At 33.7% G+C, this 23,132-nt stretch overlaps 1 protein-coding gene across 1 annotated transcript in view; it reads right to left on the bottom strand.

Annotated features, from left to right (window-relative positions):
* The window catches only part of DCC (DCC netrin 1 receptor), a 771,150-nt gene that overhangs the window by 165,276 nt on the left and 582,742 nt on the right, over positions 1 to 23,132 (bottom strand). The window contains exon 14 of the mRNA XM_059408072.1: positions 15,100 to 15,210. Within this exon, the coding sequence (XP_059264055.1) occupies positions 15,100 to 15,210 (111 nt within the window). The remainder of the gene's footprint in view (positions 1 to 15,099; positions 15,211 to 23,132) is intronic.

Genomic DNA, 23,132 nt, shown 5'->3' with positions numbered 1-23,132 from the left:
CCTGTACCCCTGGGGATAAAAATATATGTTTATAAAAAATAAAAAATATAAAAAAATATATATATGATGATTTTTTTCTAGAAAACAAGGAAATGAAATTAATAAACAGAATTAGGGGTCCATGTATGAACAATGGTCATGATGGTCATAAGACTGAAAAATACCAGTAAGAATATTTTTCCCTGCAACATTTAAGCTGTAGGAATATATTTTATATTAAGGAAAAAAATTGGATTTAGGGGCGCCTGGGTGGCTCAGAGGGTTAAAGCCTCTGCCTTCGGCTCAAGTCGTGATCCCAGGGTTCTGGGTTCGAGCCCCACATCAGGCTCTCCACTCAGCAGGGAGCCTGCTTCCCCCTCTCTCTCTGCCTGCCTCTCTGCCTACTTGTGATCTCTGTCTTTCAAATAAATAAGTAAAATCTTTAAAAAAATATATGATGAAGAAGATGGGATTGGGAGGGAGACAAAACATAAGTGACTCTTAATCTCACAAAACAAACTGAGGGTTGCTGGGAGGGAGGGGGTTTGGGAGAAGGGGGTGGGATTATGGACATTGGGGAGGGTATGTGCTTTGGTGAGTGCTGTGAAGTGTGTAAACCTGGTGATTCACAGACCTGTACCCCTGGGGATAAAAATATATGTTTATAAAAAATAAAAAATTATATATTAAAAAATAAATAAATAAATAAATAAAAATATACCAAATAGAACAAAGGATGTTTCTAGCTCTCATTTATCTGAAATTATTTTTTGACTGTAAGAATGGACATCAATAGAGAATCAAACTATATAAATTGTATGAGATTAACATTACTAATACCCGGCTATGAATGCTTAAATATTGACCCATTTATTCAATATTAATTGAGCATCTACCATGTGGCCTAATGCACCATGTCAAGCACTGAGAATCTCAAATTAAATAAAGCTTGATCTTTGCTTCTAGTTTGCTGAGAAGAATGAAGTCAATGCTCATGACACGCCCAAAAGAGCAGGCTTAGAGGAAAGACATCTAATTCAGATAGGAAAATCTTCCTAGAAGTAAAACATCCAGTGGGTTTTGAAGGACAAGTAGATGTGAAATCATGTGAAAGGAACTCTGGCAAAGGGAACATTAAGTGTGAAAGTACGAGATATGATGGAGTGCATCTGGAGAGATGCATACAGATGCAAAGATGTGATGGAATGTCTGACTTGAGGCTAAGGGTGGGACCACATCAGGAAGAATTTGAATAGAGAAATGACATCATCAGATCTGGTTATGAAAAGTCAGACTGGCAGCATGATGGAGTCTAGAGAGACACCCTAACTGGTGTCAGAAGACCAGGGGGAGGCTATTTTCAGGTGACAAAGGATCACAGCGTGACATAAAGTAGAATGGTGGGAGTGTAGAGGAGGGAATGGAGTCCAAGTCTTTTAAGGAAGTAGAAATGGCAGATTTTGGATATATGGATAGGGAACGATAATGGAGGAGTTGAGGACAGGGAATCTGCGGACTTGGATGACGGGTGAATATGGGTACCACTCCCAATGTGAAGAACACAGGAGGGAGAACACAATCTTTTATAGTAGGAATGATACCTTGAGAGATCATCTCATCTCTCAACTTCCAACTGCACAAAATGATGGGTGTTTGAGCCCTCCATCTTTATTATACTTGAAGATACCAAAATAAAAATAAAAATAAAAAACTCTTTAAAACTATCCTTGACTTTTCTACTTTTGATTTATATAAGAAATGATAATTTTGCTCTGTTCTGTTTTCAGTTCCATCACTAATATCAACCACTGTCAACTAGTTTGATGTAGGAGAAGGAAAACTTTATGTTCTACCAGAAGTACTGGGAATAGTCTCAACACCATTTATTGAATAATCTGCTGGTTGAGATGTCAACTTCATTTTAAAGTTTATTTCTCAAATATAATAGGAAATACTTCTGTCCTATATATTCTGTTACACTGATCTAACTTGTCTAATTCTATGCCAGACAGTACTGTATTGATTTTAAATCAGGCTTTATTGTAAATGTTAATGTTTATTCTACTTTTCAAATTTTCTCGGAATTCTTTTACATTTATTCTTACATATGATGTTCATTCTGATCGGAAGTGTATTAATCATTAATTTGGGAATAACTAGTATTTAATAATGGTAACATTTTGCATCAAAAATATATTTCTATTTATTCATGTCTTATTTTGTATCTTTTAACAAACTTATTTTCTTCATAAAAATTTTTATTCGGTTTGTTAAATTTAGTCTTTGATATTATACTTTAGGTTGCCATATAAATGCATTTCTTTTCTTTTTAATGTTTGAACTAATTATTTCAGTATGATACAGCTGTGTCTTAGAATATAGATGTATCATACTATAGCTATATCTTAGAACTTCCAAATATGCTATCACACTGTTTATAAAAATAACATTTCTTTCCTTCTGTAATTAAATGTTACAGGTTTTTAAGTTGTGTGTGTGTGTGTGTATGTGTATGTTTTTCTCACCACAATCTCTATACTTTGTCAAATAACAGAAATAGTAGGAAACATCTCTGGTTTGTTTGGGTCTTAAAGACAATGTATTTAGTATTGTCTTAAAGACAATGTATTTAGTATTTTATTATTTAGCAGAATGCTTGCTTTTAGTTTTTACAAAACAGTAACATTTCAAGAGTTTCCTTATATTCGATATTAACATGAGTTTTTAAAAAGTTGATAATGACTGCTTAATTTTACAAAATGCCTTCCTGCATATATTGATATAATTGTATGACAATGCACCTTTAATTAAATCATGGCCTTTTAAGACACCTTAAAGGTTTGCCTTGCTTTTATATCAGAAGAGAATATACCTATTCTCCTAATGCAGACATTAGAGTTTTATCAATATGAACAAGAAGAGGCTTCATAACATGACAAGTGGTATTAGTATTTCATACCACTGAGATCTAATCTATGAAAACCAGCAACAAAAATAAATGTTTGTTGAGTGCTTAATAAGTATCAGACACATTGCTGAGTACTTTCTTGCCATTATCACAGTTAATTCTCACACAAATCTGTTGAGATGGATACTGTTGTTATACCCTATTTACAGATGAGAAAAATAGGTATTAAGGAATTTAAATTACTTGTGCATGATAATACAGTGAGTGGAGCAGAATTCAAACCTAATTATTAGGACTTCAAAGCTCACAACCTTATCTACTACATTACACTTAGAAAAAGCCAAGGAAGTCATAAAGGGATCAAACATTTCATGAGGATATTAGAAAGTCTGCTATGGCTAAGGAAAGGGCTTGACACTTCTTTGAACATTTATCCAAGTCTAAATAATTTGTGTCATCCTTTGTATAGTAGAACTCTGAGACTTTGAACAACTACTTGCCCAAGAACTAAAACAGTTTTTAAATTGGTTTCAGAACACAGTTTGGCTTTGCCTACAACACTCCTTATAGGTAAGATGAATTCTACTTGAATGAGAATAAGGGGCTGGATTCTTCAATTTCATGATGGATTGGCTGCTATATCAATAGCTCATCTCATTCGCAAGTCTTTTTGTCAACCAGTAACCCAGAATATCATGTATGGCTCCTATCAAAAGCCCATGTGAAAGAAATCCTTTTTCATGACATACCATCTACACCTACATTCCTCTGTGCATAAAATCACATACGAACATGTTTTATCACCAGGCGACTACATTTGTGAGCTAACTAGAGTAAACCCTCAAATTGATATCTTTAACTTGAATGTATTTTAATGCCATGTCATTGACTTTCACCAAGAATTTTACCAAATAATAGCCAAGGAAAAAATTTGAAAATAAAAAAAAAAATCCACTTTTTAAAACTTTCCCTAGTATTTTTTAATCTAGTAGATATTTAAGTAAACAAGGTTGCTTAGGTGTTAGGTGCTAAAAGTCATATTTAAGAAATAATATGATTTCTTTTAGACCAATAAGTTATTTGGAAATATGCTTTTATATTTCTAAATGTATTGGATATCATATTATTATTGAGTATTAGTATAATTACATTGTGATCAATGAATGTATTTAATACTATCCAAGAATTTTAATATCCACTTTCTTAAAGCCAAGCACTAAATATTCTTCGGATGCTTAGGGGAAAAAAAAGTATGTGACTCTCTGATGGTGTGAGTGTTTCAATTGTGAGAGGTAAATCAGCAGAACTCCTTCATTTTTAATTTTTTTCCCAACTCTGAGAAAGATGTATAAAATCCATTAACATTGGTCTTTGTGTGTAAGTTACAGTTTACAAACCTACAGAAACTAGAGGAACAAGTTAAATAAAACCACAAGAAATAATTAGACAAAAACAAATAATTAGGCTGTTGAAATCAGAGGACAAAAGCCAGTCTTTTCAATAAATCCAAGTAGGAAAAAAGGAATTGTGGTTGATTAAGAGCCCGGGGGGATACAAATACAATAGCCAAATTATGGAAAGAATCCATATGTCCATCAACTGATGAACTGATAAAGAAGATGAGGTATATACATATAATAGAATATTACTCGGCCATCAAAAAGAATAAAATCTTGCCATTTGCAATGATGTGGATGGAGCTAGAGCGTATTATGCTAAGCAAAATAAGTTAGACAAAGACAACATATGATTTCACTCATATGTGGAATTTAAGAAACAAAATAAATGAACATATGAGAAGGGGAAAAAAAAGAAGAAAACAAACCATAAGAGACTTTTAAAGATAGAGAACAAACTGAGGGTTGATGGAGGGATGTGGGTGAGGGATGGCTAGATGGATGATGAGTATCAAGGAGGGCACTTATTATGATGAGCACCGGGTATTGTATGTGAGTGAAGGACCACTGAATTTTACTTCAGAAACCAATATTGCACTGTATGTTACCTAGTTAGAATTTAAATAAAAAGTTGAAAAGAAAAAATAAAAATTAAAAAAAGAAAACCTATATGCAGTGTGTGATCCTAGATTCAATTGTAGTTTATACAAATGATCTGTTAAGAAAGTTTTTTGGGGTTCATTGAAGAAATTGGAATATGATCAAGGTCTCAGGTAAAATCATAATCTGCAAAAATAAAAATTAAAAGAATTGAAAACAGAAGTTTGAAGAACAGTTGAGTATCATATGTTCTCATTTAAGTTATATCTATATTTTTTCATTATAATATACAAATATTTTGTGTATGTATGTATATATTTACATGTGTGTATAAAGATAGAAATTAAAGATATGCATTAGGGTGTTAAGTGTGGTAATATGATCATCTTTGGATGGTAAGACTTGTGTTGATTTGTTATCTGTATTTTCTACTTATAATTGTATACATTTTCTGCTTCTATAATGATGAATGTGTACTCAAATGTTACAGTGGGTTTGCAAATTGTTCTATAAAGACCTGTCAAGATTTGCTTAAATAGTAAAAATTTATGTTATAAAAGCCATATATTTATAAGTAATCGATATTTCTTCAACAATTTACATTATTTTTTAATAAGTCAATCCTATTCTCATTATGGAGCAACTTTTTATCCCTAAAGAAGTTTCTGGCCTTAAGAAAATTACCAGGGGTGCCTGGGTGGCTCAGTGGGTTAAAGCCTCTGCCTTCGGCTCAGGTCATGATCTCAGGGTCCAGGGATCGAGCCCCACATCGGGCTCTCCTCTCAGAAGGGAGCCTGCTTCCCCCTCTCTCTCTGCCCGCCTCTCTGCCTGCTTGTGATATCTGTCTGTCAAATAAATAAAAATTTAAAGAAAAAAAAAAGAAAATTACCAAAGAAAAACCTACACTTGTTTTTTGTTAGGATGACTATTTTTCCTCCATTTATTTTCAACTTTTTCTTGAAAAAGTTGATAATATCTTAAATATCTTGAAAAAGTTGAAATAATATCTTAATATTTGTAAATGTTGCTAATTATAAATACTACAGATATGGATGTTTTCAAAATTCTATTTAGTAATCTACTCTTGAAATGGTGAGTTTAATACACTTACACTTATTATTACTACTATATTAAAACTTATTTATATGATTTTATTATGCACTTTTCATTTTCTGTTTGTTTGAAACAAATTATTTTTGCTTTTTTAATTTCATTTGTATAGGCTGAAGAGCCCATCCCCCTATAATTTTTTTCTCTTCTCTACCAGATAAGAAATAATATACTCTATATTCTTCTGATTGTAATATTTTCAATTTTGAGATCACATATATCTTGTAGTCTAAAGTTAATTATGTCTTTCCTTTTTACAAGAACATCATAAAAACAATTTCAAAGCTGTTTAACCTCCACAATTTCCTTCTTCCTTACCACCTCATATTCATCAACTTTTTAAACTCTCCAAAATATGATTTTTGTTTTAGATAATCATAATTTGTTCAGATATACCCATATGTTATATTATTTTTTATCCAGTTTCTCTAATAGTCATTATGGTTATTTTCTTTGTCTTTCTACCTTTTTTTAAAAGTACATTCTTTACAAAAAAGATGGTGGGGGCAAAGTCTATTTTCCTTTTTTAAAGGGTTTTTATGTGTCTCCTTTCCTTGAATAATTATTTAGTTGGATATACAATTCTTTAATGATAGTAATTTTTTTAATCAGCACTTTGAAGATATTTTATTGTTTTCTGCCTTAATTGTTGCTATTGGGGAGACTTCATCAATCTAATTGTAGTCCCTTAAATAAGTAATCTCTCCCCGTGGCATGTTAAGCTCTTCTTTTGTCTTTATCTTTGGTATTATACAATGTATCAAAGATAAAGCATTATTTCTGAATCTGATAATCCATGTATTTCATCAATTCTGGAAAACTCTCACTTATCTCTTTGAAAATTATTTTTCCTTCATTGCTTATTTTCTTTTCAAATTGTGATTGAAGCATGCTAAGTTTTTTCAGTCCATGCTTTATCTTTTAAGTTCTCTTTTATTTTTTTCTGTGTGCATTTTTATGCTGTTCCAAGCATTTAAAAGAATTCTTTCTCAGATCTGGTTTGATCTTTTGAATTTTTTTGGAAAACATATTGTTTGCATACTTTAAGTGTTACATATTTGAGATTTAAAGTTTCATAACTTGCATCTTTATTTGTAGTTTTCAATAAAATTATTTATCCATTTCATGCATGCATGTTTATATGTGTATATGTATATGTATGTACTGCATATGCATGTATGTGTGTTGATATATGTATATGCACTTGCCTACATGTGTACACAATGTGTTATATGTATGTGTGCACATATATGTATGCATGTCTGTGTCTATGTATGTGTGCACATGTGTATGTATGCTTTGTATGTTTATGAATCGTATATGTGTGCATTTGTGAACATGTGTATACACTCATGCACACATGTATGTGAGCGTGTATGTCTGTGTGTGTGTATGTATACATGTGTATTTGTATGTACTATCATTACACTAGAATCCTATCAACTTAATTCTTTGACCAATTTCTATTTCTCTAATATTTTTCCTTTGTTTTGAAACTACATAGTTTTATTTTGTTTTTAGCTGAAATAAAAGTCTCTTTCACAAAAGAAAGTTAATTCAGTTTTTTCAATTTTAGAATTTCTCTTATCTAAAAGTGTTTTCCATTTTTCCTTTCTAATAACTTCATTTTCTATACTTGGCTATGTAACATGATACTTATTTTATTTTCCAATAATTTAGAAAATGCATATTTTAAAATATTTTTTGAAAGCAATTTTTGGGTAGATATGCAATTTGCCATGGTGTTTGTCTCCCATCAAATCATCAACAGTTCTGGTCCTTGGCTTATTTCTTTAGGTATCTGTTACGTAATACCATCATCATAGAACATTATGTCTGATTCCTGATAAAATGAAGCTTTCAGTAAATGTTCAGACTCTGTGAAATTCCAGATTTTTGAGCTCTCATTTCTATATAATATTATATTTCCCTTCCCTTGACCTACTTTTCTATTCCAAGCTTAGTACTTATTGTTTTCATACCTTTTAACTTCAAAACCTTTGGCCAATATGAAACTAAAATAAAACACAAACTGACTGGTTCATATTATTTTATGCTAACTTTTACTTCAATACAAGCACTCTTAATTTAATAACATCTGCAAAATCTCCTTTGCCATGTAAAATAACAGATGCACAGATTCCAGGGATTAGGAAGGGCATTTTGGGGAGGGAAGCTATGCTTCAGCCTATTTTAACGCACACATAAATGTTTCACCAGACTTCCTTTCATCTTTCCTTCCATTTTCCTCTCCTTTTATCTTTCTTTTTCTCTTCTTCAATTTATTCAAATAAGCCAATACTTGTTTTTCTCATTTCTCATTCTTCTGCCCAGAGATTTTCCACTTTTGCTGCTCTAGTTTTTGAATGAGGAGGGCAATTTTAATAGATAGTGTTCCTTCTTTCAGGGTGGTCTCATTGATATGGGAAACAAAGGCAAAAGGAAAAATTATATTTCCTTAGTACCTACAGCCCACTGACAAGTCCTTAAAACAGGCAGAGTGACATTCCTCTAGGAACTCAGATGCCTCAATGTTAGTAATTTGTTAACGGCAAAAGTCATCTCAGCCTGACCCACAGGATCCTAAAAGTCCGTGTTAACATATAAAAATTCCTTTGGGAACTTCCTTTATCTCTACTCCCAAGATATATGTGGGCAATCAACCCCTAGCATATGACTCACTGATAGACATCTGAAGGGTCTCATGACTGAGTTTTTACTAAACAGTAATAAATGAGCCTTTTCTAACAATAGCTGCTCCCCTCAAGGTATTGGAAACCTTCCTTCCAAAATTCATTAGAGACTTTCGCTATCCCTAACCCTCTCTCAACTTGAAAGTATATAATGAGGCACTCCTCATGACCCAAGTACAGCTCTTTCTGCCCACGGGTCCTGTCCCCATGTTGTAATAAAACCACATTTTTTGCATGGAAGATGTCTCAAGAATTCTTTCTTGGCTGTTGGCTCTGAACCCCAATATCTCACATACATCATCATCATTTTAGATTTTATTATTATTCTGAAAATAAATGTTCACGTGTTCCTTCTCAGAGTCACGTTCTTGGCAATATCATATATCATGCAGGTTTTAAAACACAGGAATTTTTTCGTGGTTGACTTCTCAAGTGAAGTGAATTTGCAGTAATCCCATTTTACCTTTACTCAATCAGGCTAATAGGACTAATTATCTCTTTCCTGAGGGCAGGAAACTAGAGCCTGGTCATAGGGTCACCGTTTTTTGCTATTACCACTTCGTTGCATTTTCAGGAGTCTCTCTGCATTGCTAATTTTTGCTGACCAACCTCCTCCATTTTAGGATAGAAGTTTAATTTTAAATTACATCTCTAATGATGGCATATCACAATTTCTACCTGTTCACTTCAAAATTGGGGGGGAGGCTGTAAAAGCAATACAAACTGATCCTAAAGTTCAACTTCCTGGAGGGTACCTTGCTGATCTTCGTTACAAATTCTCTCATATCCTTACGCAAGATATTTACATAAGAACTTTGGGGAATTCTAATGATCTTGTTTTCTTAAGTCAAAATTTTGAGACACAAAATAAATATTTTAAAATTTTCCAGCTGTTGGTAACAACAAGCGAACATGCTTTCAGGAAGCCTTGAACAAACAGTGAGGTTTGGCTCTGTAATTACTTTAACAAAACATCCTAATTAAAAGGGCCATCCATAAGGAATTGGAGTATTTCTCCAAGTCACAGCTGATCTTCACACTGCTTAAGCCAAGCAGAGAATGCACAGAAGGAGAGGGGATTGTTTTTAACTATCTGTACGTCCTACTGCTTCTCCTTAGTGACTTGCAGGGCTCATTACCACTGTAATGAGTAGATCAGTCCCTTGGAGTTCACCAGGAGACTCAAAAGCAAGAGGGGAAAAGTTATGCAACACAACGCACCTAGGGAGGACAAACACTGCAGTTCCCTCCCAGGAGAGGTTTCTTTGGCTACTGCAAAGAATGCCTCCCATTCCAGCTGGTTTTCAAAATGACCGCTTCCCCCTTAGCTATGATTTCAGGCATATCAGAGCAATTCTATATGGAAATTACTGACTTTAGGACTCAAAACTTTCCTACATTAGCCATGAAAGTTTTAGGAGAAGTCACTTATATCTTATGATTTAAACACTTACATCAGTAAATTAAAATTAGATGAATAAAGAAATCTCCCTTAAATTAAAAATATATATATATGTACTTATATATGTATGTATTTATATGTGTATTTATATATGGAAATAGAACAAGCTATCAGGCTGTGTATTCTTTGAAGCTACTCACAACCAATCCTGAGATTGTTCATTTGTCCAAACATCAATGCCTATCAAGGGTAACACTTTTTAATATTTGAATGATGCATTCAAAGTAAGAAAACCAAGAGGAAGGAAGAAAAATTGAAATCGGTCTAGAGGAGTATCTCCATGAAAAAAGGTTATGGGTCAATAAATATGGGCCAAATATATGTGGACTTACTAATTTCTTATAGCCAATAAGACACTTTGTTTTTCTAAGTTAGTAAAACATATCTCTCCCACATTCATATAATTATATGCCCTAAAATGGCTGTTTCCATCATGGATTTTTAAAAATATTTTTCTTATTTATTTTTTAGGAAGAGAGAGAGAGAGCATGAGAGGAGAGAGGTCAGTGGGAGAAGCAGACACCCTGGTGAGCAGGGAGCCCCATGTGGGACTCGATTCCGTGACTCAAGGATCATGACCTGAGGGGAAGGCAGTCGCTTAGCCAACTGAGCCACCCAGGTGCCCTCCATTATGTTTTAAGAGTGAACAATTTCAGGGCACAGGGGTGAAGCAGTCATTTAAGCAACTGACTCTTGGTTTTGGCTCAGGTCATGATCTCAGGCTCCTCAGATCAAGCCCTGAGGCGGGCTCTGTGCTCAGGACCAAGTCTCTTTGAGACTCTCTCTCTCCCTCTCCCTCTGCTCCTTGCATTTGTGCACTCTCTCCTCTCACATTCTTTCCCTCAAATAAGTAAATCTTTAAAAAAAGAGTGAACAATTTCAAGTCATAGTACATAACAGTATTATGTGCAAGAAGCATCGACTGTACTAGTTTTCTTCTATTAATTTTTTATTTGCCTTTTTAGATTGCAAATGTATACATTATGGACAAGGACAAGAGCTGCATCAACAATTACAATCCAAATAAAGAAGTGAAAGAATGAGAAAAGAGGCATTATTTGAAATGTGTTGCAGTGTATTAAGATAATTGGCAAATGAGTAACACTTGGATGAGTGAAGGCACATTTTAAATTAATTGTGGCAGAAACAATTTTCCTAAAGGCATTCTTTCTGAAGAATATTTACTATGCTGTCCTATACATCCTTCCTTGTAACCTTAGTCTACCTCTTTTTCCTGAAGTTTTTAGTTCAAGTACTATTTCTTTTCATGAAGCTTTTTCAATCAGTACAGTCATTATCTGTTTATCTCTCAAGAGAACTGCTCTTCTCTCTTTCATGTTCATACTCCCCATAACTGGGCACATGATGGGTTATTAATTATATTTCATAATAACTGCATCAATACTCAAGAAAGAAAAAGTAACCAAGAAGGTTGCATGCAGAAGAGGGACATTAGTAAGCCAAGAGTATAGAAACTTTCAAGCAAATCCAATTAAGCAACATTTATTAAGATTTTATTCATGAACACAGCATAGAGATTCTTGATTAAAATAGATGTATGGATTGGATTATATTAAGATTGCATAGATACGAGAAGCATTCAGTTAAGTAGAATGTTTGGTGCCATCCCAGGGGCTGTGATTTTGATTCCACAAGACTGTGAGTCATTTGGAGTGAGGAGAAAGAGCTCATAAGTCAAGTGGAGAGCCTCATTCATCCTGGATATTTTATAGGACCTTCGGCACCTCTGTTCCATTTATTTTCACTCCTTCCAGTAAGAGATATAGTCCCTTAGGTTTGGGTAAATGATATGACCTCATTTCTTAGAATCTTTTGCATTGAATCACTGTCTTTTATTGTCACTGGGTCAATTCTAGAGGATTCGCAGAGGCTTTGCTCAGATAATCTGTATTAGACACTGGACATGAAAAACCTGGTCCTGAGTTTCAGATCCACAATTACTAGCTTAGTTATTTGATTAAATTAGTTAAATTTTCTTAGCTTACGTTACTTTCCTTTAAAATTAAGTCTAATAATATATACCTCACAAAGATAAATGAGAGGCTAAATACCAGTTTATAAACTTTAAGAGTTATTTCTTAAATAAATAGAAAAACAAGGTATTTGTGTTTAAGAGTTATTTCTTAAATAAATAGAAAAACAAGGTATTTGTGTAGCTTATCTTATCTTTATTCTTGAATAAGACAGAGCATATCCTCATGACTTTAGACCCAAGCCACCATGGTCTCTAATAACTTTCACCACCAACTGGGCTATAACTTCAAGATGTCTAATCTTGTTATTCTGCTTGGAGGGCTCTTGCCTGACCTATTCATGCAGCTGCCTCCCTCACTGCCTTAAGGACCGTGCTGATATTTTACCCAGTCAGAGAGATCTTCTCAACACCCTACATAAAACAGTACTCCTTAATCTTTCTATTCCCTCTATGATGCTTTATTTTTCTTCATAGCATTCATCACTACCCATCTCTATCTCAATAACATTTATACTCCTTGAGAATAGGGATCTTATTTATTGCTTTACCCTTGGTATTGAAAATAATGCCTGATATATATAGACCTTCAAAAAGAAATATATGTTGAATAAACAAATACATGAATGTTCCCTAATCTATTAGTGAAGGATATAAGCTTTATGAAGTGTGGCTTTGTGTAGCTCTACAACTTTTCGAATTATAATACCTAAGACAAGTTAAATAACATCTGCTAATTCCCAAGTTACTTTTCCATAAAACTTGACATTACCTCTCAGCTTTCCTAAGATGGCCCATGGTTGTCTAATCTAATACAATTGTTCATGCTTCAACCACGGTAATCTCTTCAAAATGCAAATATAATTAGGTCACTATTTAAAAAAATCCTTTAATGACTTGCTTAGAATAACCACATTATTGCTTTAATGACATTCTTGGGATAAAGTCCAAAATCCTTAATTTGTTCTTGCAAGACTTAGAATCTGCTATTTTACAAATCTCAACACATGTCATCTCTGTGTTTCAGTCCTGATGGTCTTTTTTTTTTTTTTTTTTCTCAGATCTTGAATACTGTCATGGTCTGTCTTAATTTCAGACCTGCGTTCACCTTGCCCTCCACATTTCCTCCCTCAGACTGTCATGTATGCTTTTGCATGGCAAACTCCTGTTCACCCTTTCGGTCTTGGTTTAAAAGCAAACCTGTATGTCTATTTGCCTATCAACCTATCCATTCATTCTATGTTGACAGATCAGATACTACCAATATTCTTCCAGGAAAAGGCAATTTCCTAAGGCTTCACCTGGAATGTCTGTTTCTCTTTGCTATGTTCTAAGCTCCACAAGGAGATCATGCCTTTTATCCACTAATATTCTCAGAGCTAAGCACAGTACCCAAAACTTGGTAAGTTTCCTATGAATATTCTTTAATGTGCCAGTAGGAATAGCCGTTATTGTGGAAATGGAATTTTTTGCTTGTTTTCCTGCCACATTAATTACTTTATAAAATGGAATCTATGAAAATCATGAGTGATGGTGAATTACTTAGAGGAACAGAAGATCAGGAAGGAGAAAAATGAGAAGGAGGAGCTCAAAGAAGAAGGTAGGAAAAGCCAGAAGGGACACTGCAAGAACTAGGACAAGAATAAAAATAAGGGAAAGAGAGAGAGCAAAAGGGAGAGGAAGTGGAAGGGACATAGCATTTTCACCTTGCAGTAATTTGGATGCCTTCAGGTCTACCAGTGAAGGAATAAGATTTTGTTGTCAGTGATTTAGACAGTCATCTGGCACCAGATACATGTGTGTTTATTCTTTTTTTTTTTTTTTAAAGATTTTATTTATTAATTTGACAGAGAGAAATCACAAGTAGACGGAGAGGCAGCCAGAGAGAGAGGGAAGCAGGCTCTCCGCTGAGCAGAGAGCCCGATGCGGGACTCGATCCCAGGACCCTGAGATCATGACCTGAGCCGAAGGCAGCGGCTTAACCCACTGAGCCACCCAGGCGCCCATGTGTGTTTATTCTTTAAGCCACTTTTCCTTGGTCTTGGTTTTTCTTTTTTAATTTTAATTCTTTAAAAAAATTATTTATTTATTTATTTGTCAGAAATAGAACAAGCAGGGGAAGCAGCAGGCAGAGCAAGGAGCCTGACACAGGACTCCATCCCAGAGTCCTAAACCAAAGTCAGATTCTTAACTAACTGAGCCAACCAGGCATCCCCGCTTACTCCCAGTTTTAATCATTTAACTTGAAGTATACTGATCATAACCAACTTCTTTTTTAAGTACCTTGTACTTATTTCTGCTTTATTACTTAGACTTTTTTCCTGTCACTTCTATTACTCATTTCTCTTGAATTTTATTTTCTTATTAGTCATGATGTTTTTATTTCAAAAGCTATTTCACATCTGCTAATTTAAATAATTGGTATGAGACTTTTATACAAATCTCAATATCTCATCCACAAATGTCTTAAGACAATAATTAATTAAGTAAATAAGGCAGATTATTCTTATGTAAAAAAAAGATGAACTGTCAAATATGAATGACCATATCGCAAACAAAAAATATATATTGCTGTTTTGCAGAAGCATCATAAGGAACAAGAGAAGCTATGTAAAGTAATTATATTTCATGATTACTATCAGAAATTGTAGCAGTTCCTATGAAGAAAATCTCAATTTTGGTTATTCAATAAAATTTAAAAGGATTATTTTAAATTATCTTGAAAAAATAACTTATGAAGACTATAATTAATGCATAATTTTATGTGGCATGCTTGAAAAATCTATTGAAGATTTTGTATTTTGTACTGTTTTGTTTTGCATGGAAAGATATAGGGTGAACAGATATCCCCAGATATCTGGTATTGGAATTCATCATCTTCTATTAAGTGAATATTAGAAGCTGAAGTAACAAAGAACATAGAAATCAGAACCATAATGATTGGAGATAGATCTTACCATCTAGATCATTCTCAGGAGTCTCTGCTGTGTACCAGTTGGAAGGTGGTCCAGTGCCATTAACGGTCATGGCTGACACTTGGAAGCTGTACTGACTTCCTTTCTCCAGACCTATGAGAGAATTTTCCAGAGAGGAAAAAAATTACTGATTAACAAGTATTTCTAGCAGGATTTCCAAAATTTTAGTAAAATTTTAACAACAGTAGACACACTTTACATGGTTTGTGACTGTTGTGGTAATTATTTTGGCCAAAAGGGCAGAAGTATTATGTCAAGGAATCAAATTATTTTTCATACATTCTCATTTTTTTCTAGTTTATAAAATTGTATCACTGAAAATAGCTTCTGGGCAGATGTAGAATATAAAATATGAACGATGAAGAAATAATAAAAAATAGCAAGGATCGTTTTTTCTCACAGTCTGCCCGTGAATTAAGAGCGCTGTCTATAAATCAAGAGCAGTCATTCTAAAAATTTATGTCTCCATCATTTATTCAAGGTCAGTGATTATGTTTTCTTTGGGCCAAGAAAAAAGAATCCAAAGCCACTGCACTTAAATAGAAAATATTAGGTGCTTTGTGTTTCAAAACCATCGCAAAACATACTTGTTTTGAATCACCTTTCATACTATAAGTATGAAAAAAGTCTGTCTCCATAACAATTTGGACATAAACTATTGTACATAGTGATGATATCAGGCCTTAGTTTAGATTGTACAGAGAACACAGATTGATGAGAAATGGCCCATGTATCACTAGTGTGATATGTGTAAATTTTTACCTAAATAATATTCCTCTTAGCTAATGAGCTAGCAGCTCATTACCATGACATATTATTGTAAAACAAATGAAACTTGTTAAAAAACTGTGTGACTTTTTTTGAGACACTTAGGGTTTGGCTTAAAGCAACAAATCCTTAAACCTCAAGGAGTTGAACAACCCTAATAAAAAGTTAAAAATATAATCACTATTTATTTTTTCTGTTACTCTAAAGTGACATAAATATTTAGTAATGAGAAAAATTCATAAAGAAAATGAAATATTGGAGAAATGATGCTTATCATGTACAATGTTACATATTTATAGGTTTTTTTTTTTTGCTGAATCCAATGAGTAAATCTTGGTCCTAAGGGGAATTTTAACTTATTATTAATTGGAGATAATGCTTCAAATGATGGTTAGAATGGACTTGTTAATATCCAGGGCAGTTACCTTTAATAAATTGTACTATTAGAGAAGACAATTTGATAAATACACCCATACAAAAGTATCTATAACACAATGTGCTATCTTCTCAAGAGAGTTCTAATTTTGTAAGATAGTCTAAGCTCCATGAAGAAATAGACTGAGAATGGTTAATATTGCTGTTGTTTTTGTTAATGCTGCTGTTTTATTTGTATATCCATAGATCCCACTACACTCCCTGACACACGGAAGACACACACAAAAAAGCAGCTGTTGAAAGATCCACTAAAGCATTGCTTAACACACATGAAAATATGAGGTTAAAATACAATAACCAAAATCATCAGGTAGGCTTGTGCTCACTTTGATTTGTCCCTTAGTTCACATGACACTGATCTGGATTTGTTAACATTTTGCACTCTTTCCTAGGCCCCATAGTTGATTACTGAGGCAGAGGGATTTAGAGTTCTTCCAGATTATTAAAAATAATAGGGAGAGAATTCTGAGAAGAAATGCTTACCTAATCATTGTAATTCATAACTTTCATAGTGTTCTTATCTGACATAGTTTTAGACCATCAAGAATATTCTTTTGTATTAAATAGAAATTTAACTTTATTTTTCTCTGAAATGGATGGTCAATTGTGCTAATACCATCTCCAATAATGATTAGGAACACCATCTGTATTGGTCAGTTTTATGTGTCAACTTGGCTAGACTCAAGTGCCCACTTTTCAGTCAAACACTAATTAAGGAGTTGCTGTGAAGGTATTTTAGAGATGTGTCTAAAGTGCATATTCAGTTGATTTTAAGTAAGAAATATTATCCAAGTGTGAGGAGGGGGGCCAGATTCAACCTGGTGAAAGGTCCTAAGAGCAGAAGTAAGGCTTCCCTGAAGAAGAAATTTCACCTGCAGACAGCAACTTCAGCTCGAGAGTTTCAGCCTGCCCTTCCTAAGCCTGCCCTATAGATTTTGGAATCACCTAACCAGCCATCACAATCAATTAAGCCAATTTCTTGTAATAAATGTCTTAGTACATATCACCACAGGTTCTGTGCCTCTTGTTGAACCCTGACTGACATACCATCTTATCACACGCAATATTTGACATAAAATGGAAATCTTTAAATGCCCTATATTTTGTTCCGTTCATTTGAATGGAACTTAAATCAAGTAAGTTTATGTGTGCAGAATCTATCAATTTTTAGTAGGAATGTATTAAAACATCTCACTAGAAAGTAGATAGGAGTAGTAAAAATAGTTCGCGAGGAATAAGAAAGATCTCTCCTCCAAATTTTGCAAAATTTTCATTTATATTATATATATTCATATATATTATGCTGAGGTTCTGTAAGTATCACTAATTCAGTTTTGAATAAAACAAAAAGCTACTAACAATTTCGAGTGAAATTTTCATGAGGAAAATTGAGGAAATTTTAATTTAATTAAATGAAGAAATTTAGTGACTACCCATCTAATATTTCCCCAGGGAAGCCTTGCTTGACCACCCTGACCTATTGATCAGAACATCCCTTCCAACCAGGGAAAGGGGTTGTTAATAATCATCCTCTCTGACATCTGTAGTGAGGGTTTGACATGCTGTATATATTAATGAGTAGGTCACTCGGAAATCTAGCCAAATTTCCTTGAACTACTGTATTTTAGCTTAAAATTTTTTATTTTGCATTTTATTCTAGAATATACCTGTGTAATCTCTCTCACCAAAACACACCTAGAAATTCTAGATTAAGTATAAAAAAGTCTACATATATACATAAAATCCCAATATCAAAAGAGGTCTTAATATTTATTCAGATGGCCTATTGAGCATTATTTATATGTATGTCTAACTAACAAAGTGATCTTGAAAACAAGAATGCCTTTGGAATGAGAAATTCACCAAGTGAAGGCACTTACTCAACCCTTTAACTTATTAGAAGAGTTCTTCCTTAGATTGCACTGAATATGCTTTACTGTAGTATGTTTGCAGATAAGCTTAGTTTTATACAGCAGGGATTAAAAAAAAACTAAATTCCCCTCTTAAAATATTTTTACCCAAATCTTCTGAATCTACATTTTGTCTTCTGAAACCTGTATCAACAGGATTAAACCTATGACATTCTACTATATCTAGATAAATATAAGATGCAGTGATAGGCAAAACCAGACATTTTGGCTTTTCAGAGAGGCATTCTGGATATTACCTTCAGAATTCTAGGTTGCAAATATTCCTGCTTCTTTGTTGTGAGGGATACTTGCCTGGGCAAGTTTTAGATGTACTGGAAGCTCTCTTAATCTCAATTTCCCATATAAAATAATTAAGAAATCATTGTTTTTCCATCTTATAAAGTTCTTTTGAGAATCAAATGACAAACTGCTTTTCTAAAATAGTTTCTATAATTAAACATTTAATGGATATAAAGATAACATTGGCAAATGACTTTCTGGCTTGATTTTCACATACTCTATGATTTGGCCACAGAATGCATTATTACTTCCAGTCTAGGGATAAAGATACTAAGGATCAGAGAAATTAAGCAAGGTTACTACGTGGAGCTATAATCAAAACCTGGATGCTCTTGGGTGAACACCCTTGGTTCTGTCCTATCTCCTGTTGGGACCCCAGAAACATTCTCCTCAGAGACCTACCTGGCCCAGGCCGGGGCCTAAGAGGGACATCAGTAACAAACATAAAGCCCTGCAGATATGCAAGGAATTTTTGTCTAAAATGATTATATCCAGAATTGAAAAATAAACAGGCAGGGAGGAAAGAATCCATGATTCTATAATTTTAAAAATGGATCAACCTAAGAGTTCAGTAAAACTTCAAATTCAGTGTAGAATTAAGTTTTTCTCTCACTTAGAAAAAAGTATTACCATTGGAAAGAGGAGGTGTCTTCAAAAGTTGTAAAAATATATGTTTATAAAAAATAAAAAATTATATTAAAAAAAGTTGTAACAATGATCACCATGAACAATCAAGTTTTTGAGACACAAACCTGGATAGCTGATATCTAAAGATCTTTCAAAACAGTATCTATTATCTATCTATTATCTATCTATCTATCTATCTATCCATCTATCTATTCATTCATTCACTGAAGGTGGGGTAAAGGGAAATCTGTTTGGAATCAAAAGCTTTTTTTGTGTGTGTATTTCTAAAAGTCATTTCCTGGGATGTGTTTCCTGTGTTGGGCAAGTAGAAAATTTAAATAGCATTTTTTAAAGAAATAGGTAGGAAAGCTTTGATTTAATTTCTTCTAGAGTTATGCAGCTCCTTTAGCTGTGAAGCTAATAGTCAATTTTTATTATCCAACAGATACCTTTTTCAATTGTGCATTATTCCACTTTATTTATTCCATTTTGTGTATCCCTTTATACATACAAAATCACACGTTCATTGTCTGTGGTTGGCAACACATTACCTACGGTTTAAGAGCTAGGAGTATAGGTTTTCAATTCAGGCTAAATATTAGTTTTACTCCACCGCTCATGAGGTATGTGACCTTGAAAACCTTGCTTCTCCTCCCTCTTTGTCTAAGTGTCCTCATTAATAAAATGGGAATATATATAAAAATTGTTACAAAGACTAAATTTGAAAAAAATATATAAACTGTTTTTCCTATAGAGGTTTTCCAGCTTGGCCAAGGAATATTAATACACCAAAAAATGGACATATTTGCTGTATACATTTTGATGAGTTTGGACATATGCAAACATCCATGAGGCCCTTACTACAACCATGGTAATAAACATAACCACCACTTCCAAAAGATTACTCATATTCTTTTTCTTTTTTTTTGTAATGGTAGAAGCACTTAGCATGAGATCTACTTTCGTAACAATTTTTAAATGCACAATACAGTATTGTTTTATAGCAAAACTCTAGAATTTATTCATGTTGTATAGCTGTCACTTTATACTCATTGAACAACTCCATTTTACCCTCCCCTTCTCCATTGGCAACCACCATTCTATTCTCTGCTTTCATGAGTTTGACTATTTTAAATGGCTCATATAAAAAAATCATGCAGTATTTGTCCTTCTGTGACTGACTTATTTCACTTAGCATGTCTTCCAGGTCCATCTATGTTATTGCAAATAGCAGGCTTTCCTTATTTTATTTAAGACTGAATAATATTTCATTGTGTATCTATTTTTACCACATTTTCTTTATCCATTTGTCTGTCAATGGACATTTGAATTGTCTGTCTTGGCTGTTGTGAATAGTGCTACAACGAACATGTGAATGTAGATAACTCTTCTACATCCTGATTTTAATTCTTTTGGATATGTTCCCAGATGCCAGATAGGTAGATCATATGGCAGTTCTATTTTTAATTTTTTGAAGAAACTCCATACTGTTTTCAACATAGTGGCTGTTGTCAAATTTCATGTTGGTATTATTATTGTTGTAAATGTTAAAGTTAGTTTTAATACCAATTATCAATTACAGATTCATATGATAGTCAGAGTCATTCATAATACAGTGAGTTAAAGATGACAATATTTTGTAGTACAAGGGGTACATAACTAGGACCTGAAATGCCTACAGTCTGGTTGGTAGATCTTAACAACGTCACTCTTCAGATCTGTTACCTCTTCTGCAAAACAAGGGCCATGCATGAGATGAATGGTGTGTTTGCCACTCTGTTTTACAGGGACTCTAGATCAATCTCAATGTGCGTGTGTGTATGTGAGAGTGGGCGTGTGTGTGTATGTTTGTGCCTGTGTGGTTGCATGCTTGTGCCTGAGTGTTTCCTAGATGATTCTAAGTATAATTTGGTGTAAGTAGCAATGCTTTTCTTAGCTGTGAAAAAATGTATTGTTGAAAGCAGATTGTCTTCTGCCTGTTTTTAACCCCAATACTAAGTGCCTTCAAGCTCTGTATTTCTGTTCTCTTTCTAATTTCATATGACTTATGGTTAGAGATGGTACATTATTCAAAGAATCTAATGTTAATCTTGTTGTGAAAGTCTATGCTATTGTCTCATTTTTCAGTCCATAAAATACCAATGCATGTTTATCATTATGTTTATTCTATATTGGCCATGAAACACAAGAAAACTCTTATATTCAATTCCAAATAACCTTCTCTGAAAGGCACTCAAAAATTAAAAACAACACTTTAAAATTTAGTTGACATGGGATCTCACAATGAAGTTGATAACAGTGATTTAAAATCCTTGCTATAACTGAATTACTTTGTTATTGCAGATGCCTCATTATCCTAGTAAAAAACACACATAACAAAAAACACCTAACAGAAAGAGGACTTAAAAAAAAAAAAAGTTTGAGTCTCTAGACCTGAATATTCATACACCCAAATGAAGCATTCTGACATTTCCAATTTTCTAACAGACAAATCAATATATCTACATATCTTAAAGGTATTGGAAACATGGGGTCAAATCTTCTACATTCTAAAGTACTGCAGAATCATACAAAAAATCAATTACTTCTGCAAACTAAAAATTGCATAAATTAGTAAACATATCCTGGGGACAAGTCAAAACCACAACCAATCTACCAGTGTGTAGTACTTTCTGGCTCCTTGATGCTTTGTAGTACGGAAGACATTTCTGCATCTAGAAAAGCAACAGGCATTACCGAAGTTGGGTTCCACTTCAGGGGAGAGCAAGGCAGAGGCTCTGCAAAACTTGTTTTTAATGTTTTAAGGATATGAGGCTATTCTATGAAGACTTTTATTTCTTCACTTCAAATGAAAAATAGAGTCTGTGTGACTATGTTTTACAATATCATATAACCTTACAAATATAACTGCCCAGATTGTTTATCTTCCCAAATTCACTTTATAATTATTGAAATGAAGAAGGAACAATATGAATGAAGGATTCAAATTTGGAGTTCAGATTCATACAAATATATACAGATGGGACTGGGCATTTGTGAGCTATTCCAATAGCAAGCTAATTAATCCATCCTATTTCTTTGCTTTTGACCAGAATGGTATTAAACCAGATGGGTAATGGGTTATATTTCATGCTAATTAAAAACTCTAATTGTCCCATATATTTTAGAAGAATAAAATACTGGACTGGATTATTTGTTTTTGAATAAACTTTATTAGAGAATATAATTGTCCTCAAGAATTGTCCTCAAGATTGTCCTCAAGAAGAAAAATAAAAGGAGTCTATAGTGAGTTGAGGAGTATTCACTTCAAAACTCATGTATATTTGGAACTTCAGAATGTGAACTTACTTGGAAATAGGATCTTTATAAATAAAATTAGTCAAGGATCTTGAGAAGAAACCATCCTGGATTTATAGTGGGGTCTATCCAATGACTGGTGTTCTTATGCAGAGATAGGAGAGGCATATCTATAAGCCAAAGAATGACAAGAATTGCCAGCAACCAGCAGAGGTGAGGAGAGAAACATGGATGAGTTTTCCTTCAGAAACTTCAGAAGGAACCATCCTTGACGACGCCTTTATTACAAACTTTTTGCCTTTTTCTTTTTTTAATGATTTCACTTTCTATAGAGTAAAGATCCTAAAAGTTTGTATATTTAGGGAGTCAGAATCTTTGATAATACTGAGTTGAATGGGGACGCCTGGGTGGCTCAGTTAAGCTGCTGCCTTTGACTCAGGTCATGATCTCGGGGTCCTGGGATCAAGTTCCACATCAGGCTCCTTGTCCAGCAGGGAGCCTGCTTCTCTCTCTGCCTCTGCCTGCCACTCTGTCTGCTTGTGCTCTCTCATGACAAATAAATAAATAAAATCTCTAAAAAAAATACTGAGTTGAATGTATTAAATTCCATTTGCCACAAATATCATAATTACTAAACATTTCATACCAGCAGTTTCTCTAGGCTGTGGGGCTACTATT

The sequence above is a fragment of the Mustela nigripes genome, chromosome 8 (genome assembly GCF_022355385.1).
Source record: "Mustela nigripes isolate SB6536 chromosome 8, MUSNIG.SB6536, whole genome shotgun sequence".
In the NCBI taxonomy this organism is placed as follows: Eukaryota; Metazoa; Chordata; class Mammalia; order Carnivora; family Mustelidae; genus Mustela; species Mustela nigripes.
This window is presented reverse-complemented; position numbering and strand designations above follow the sequence as displayed.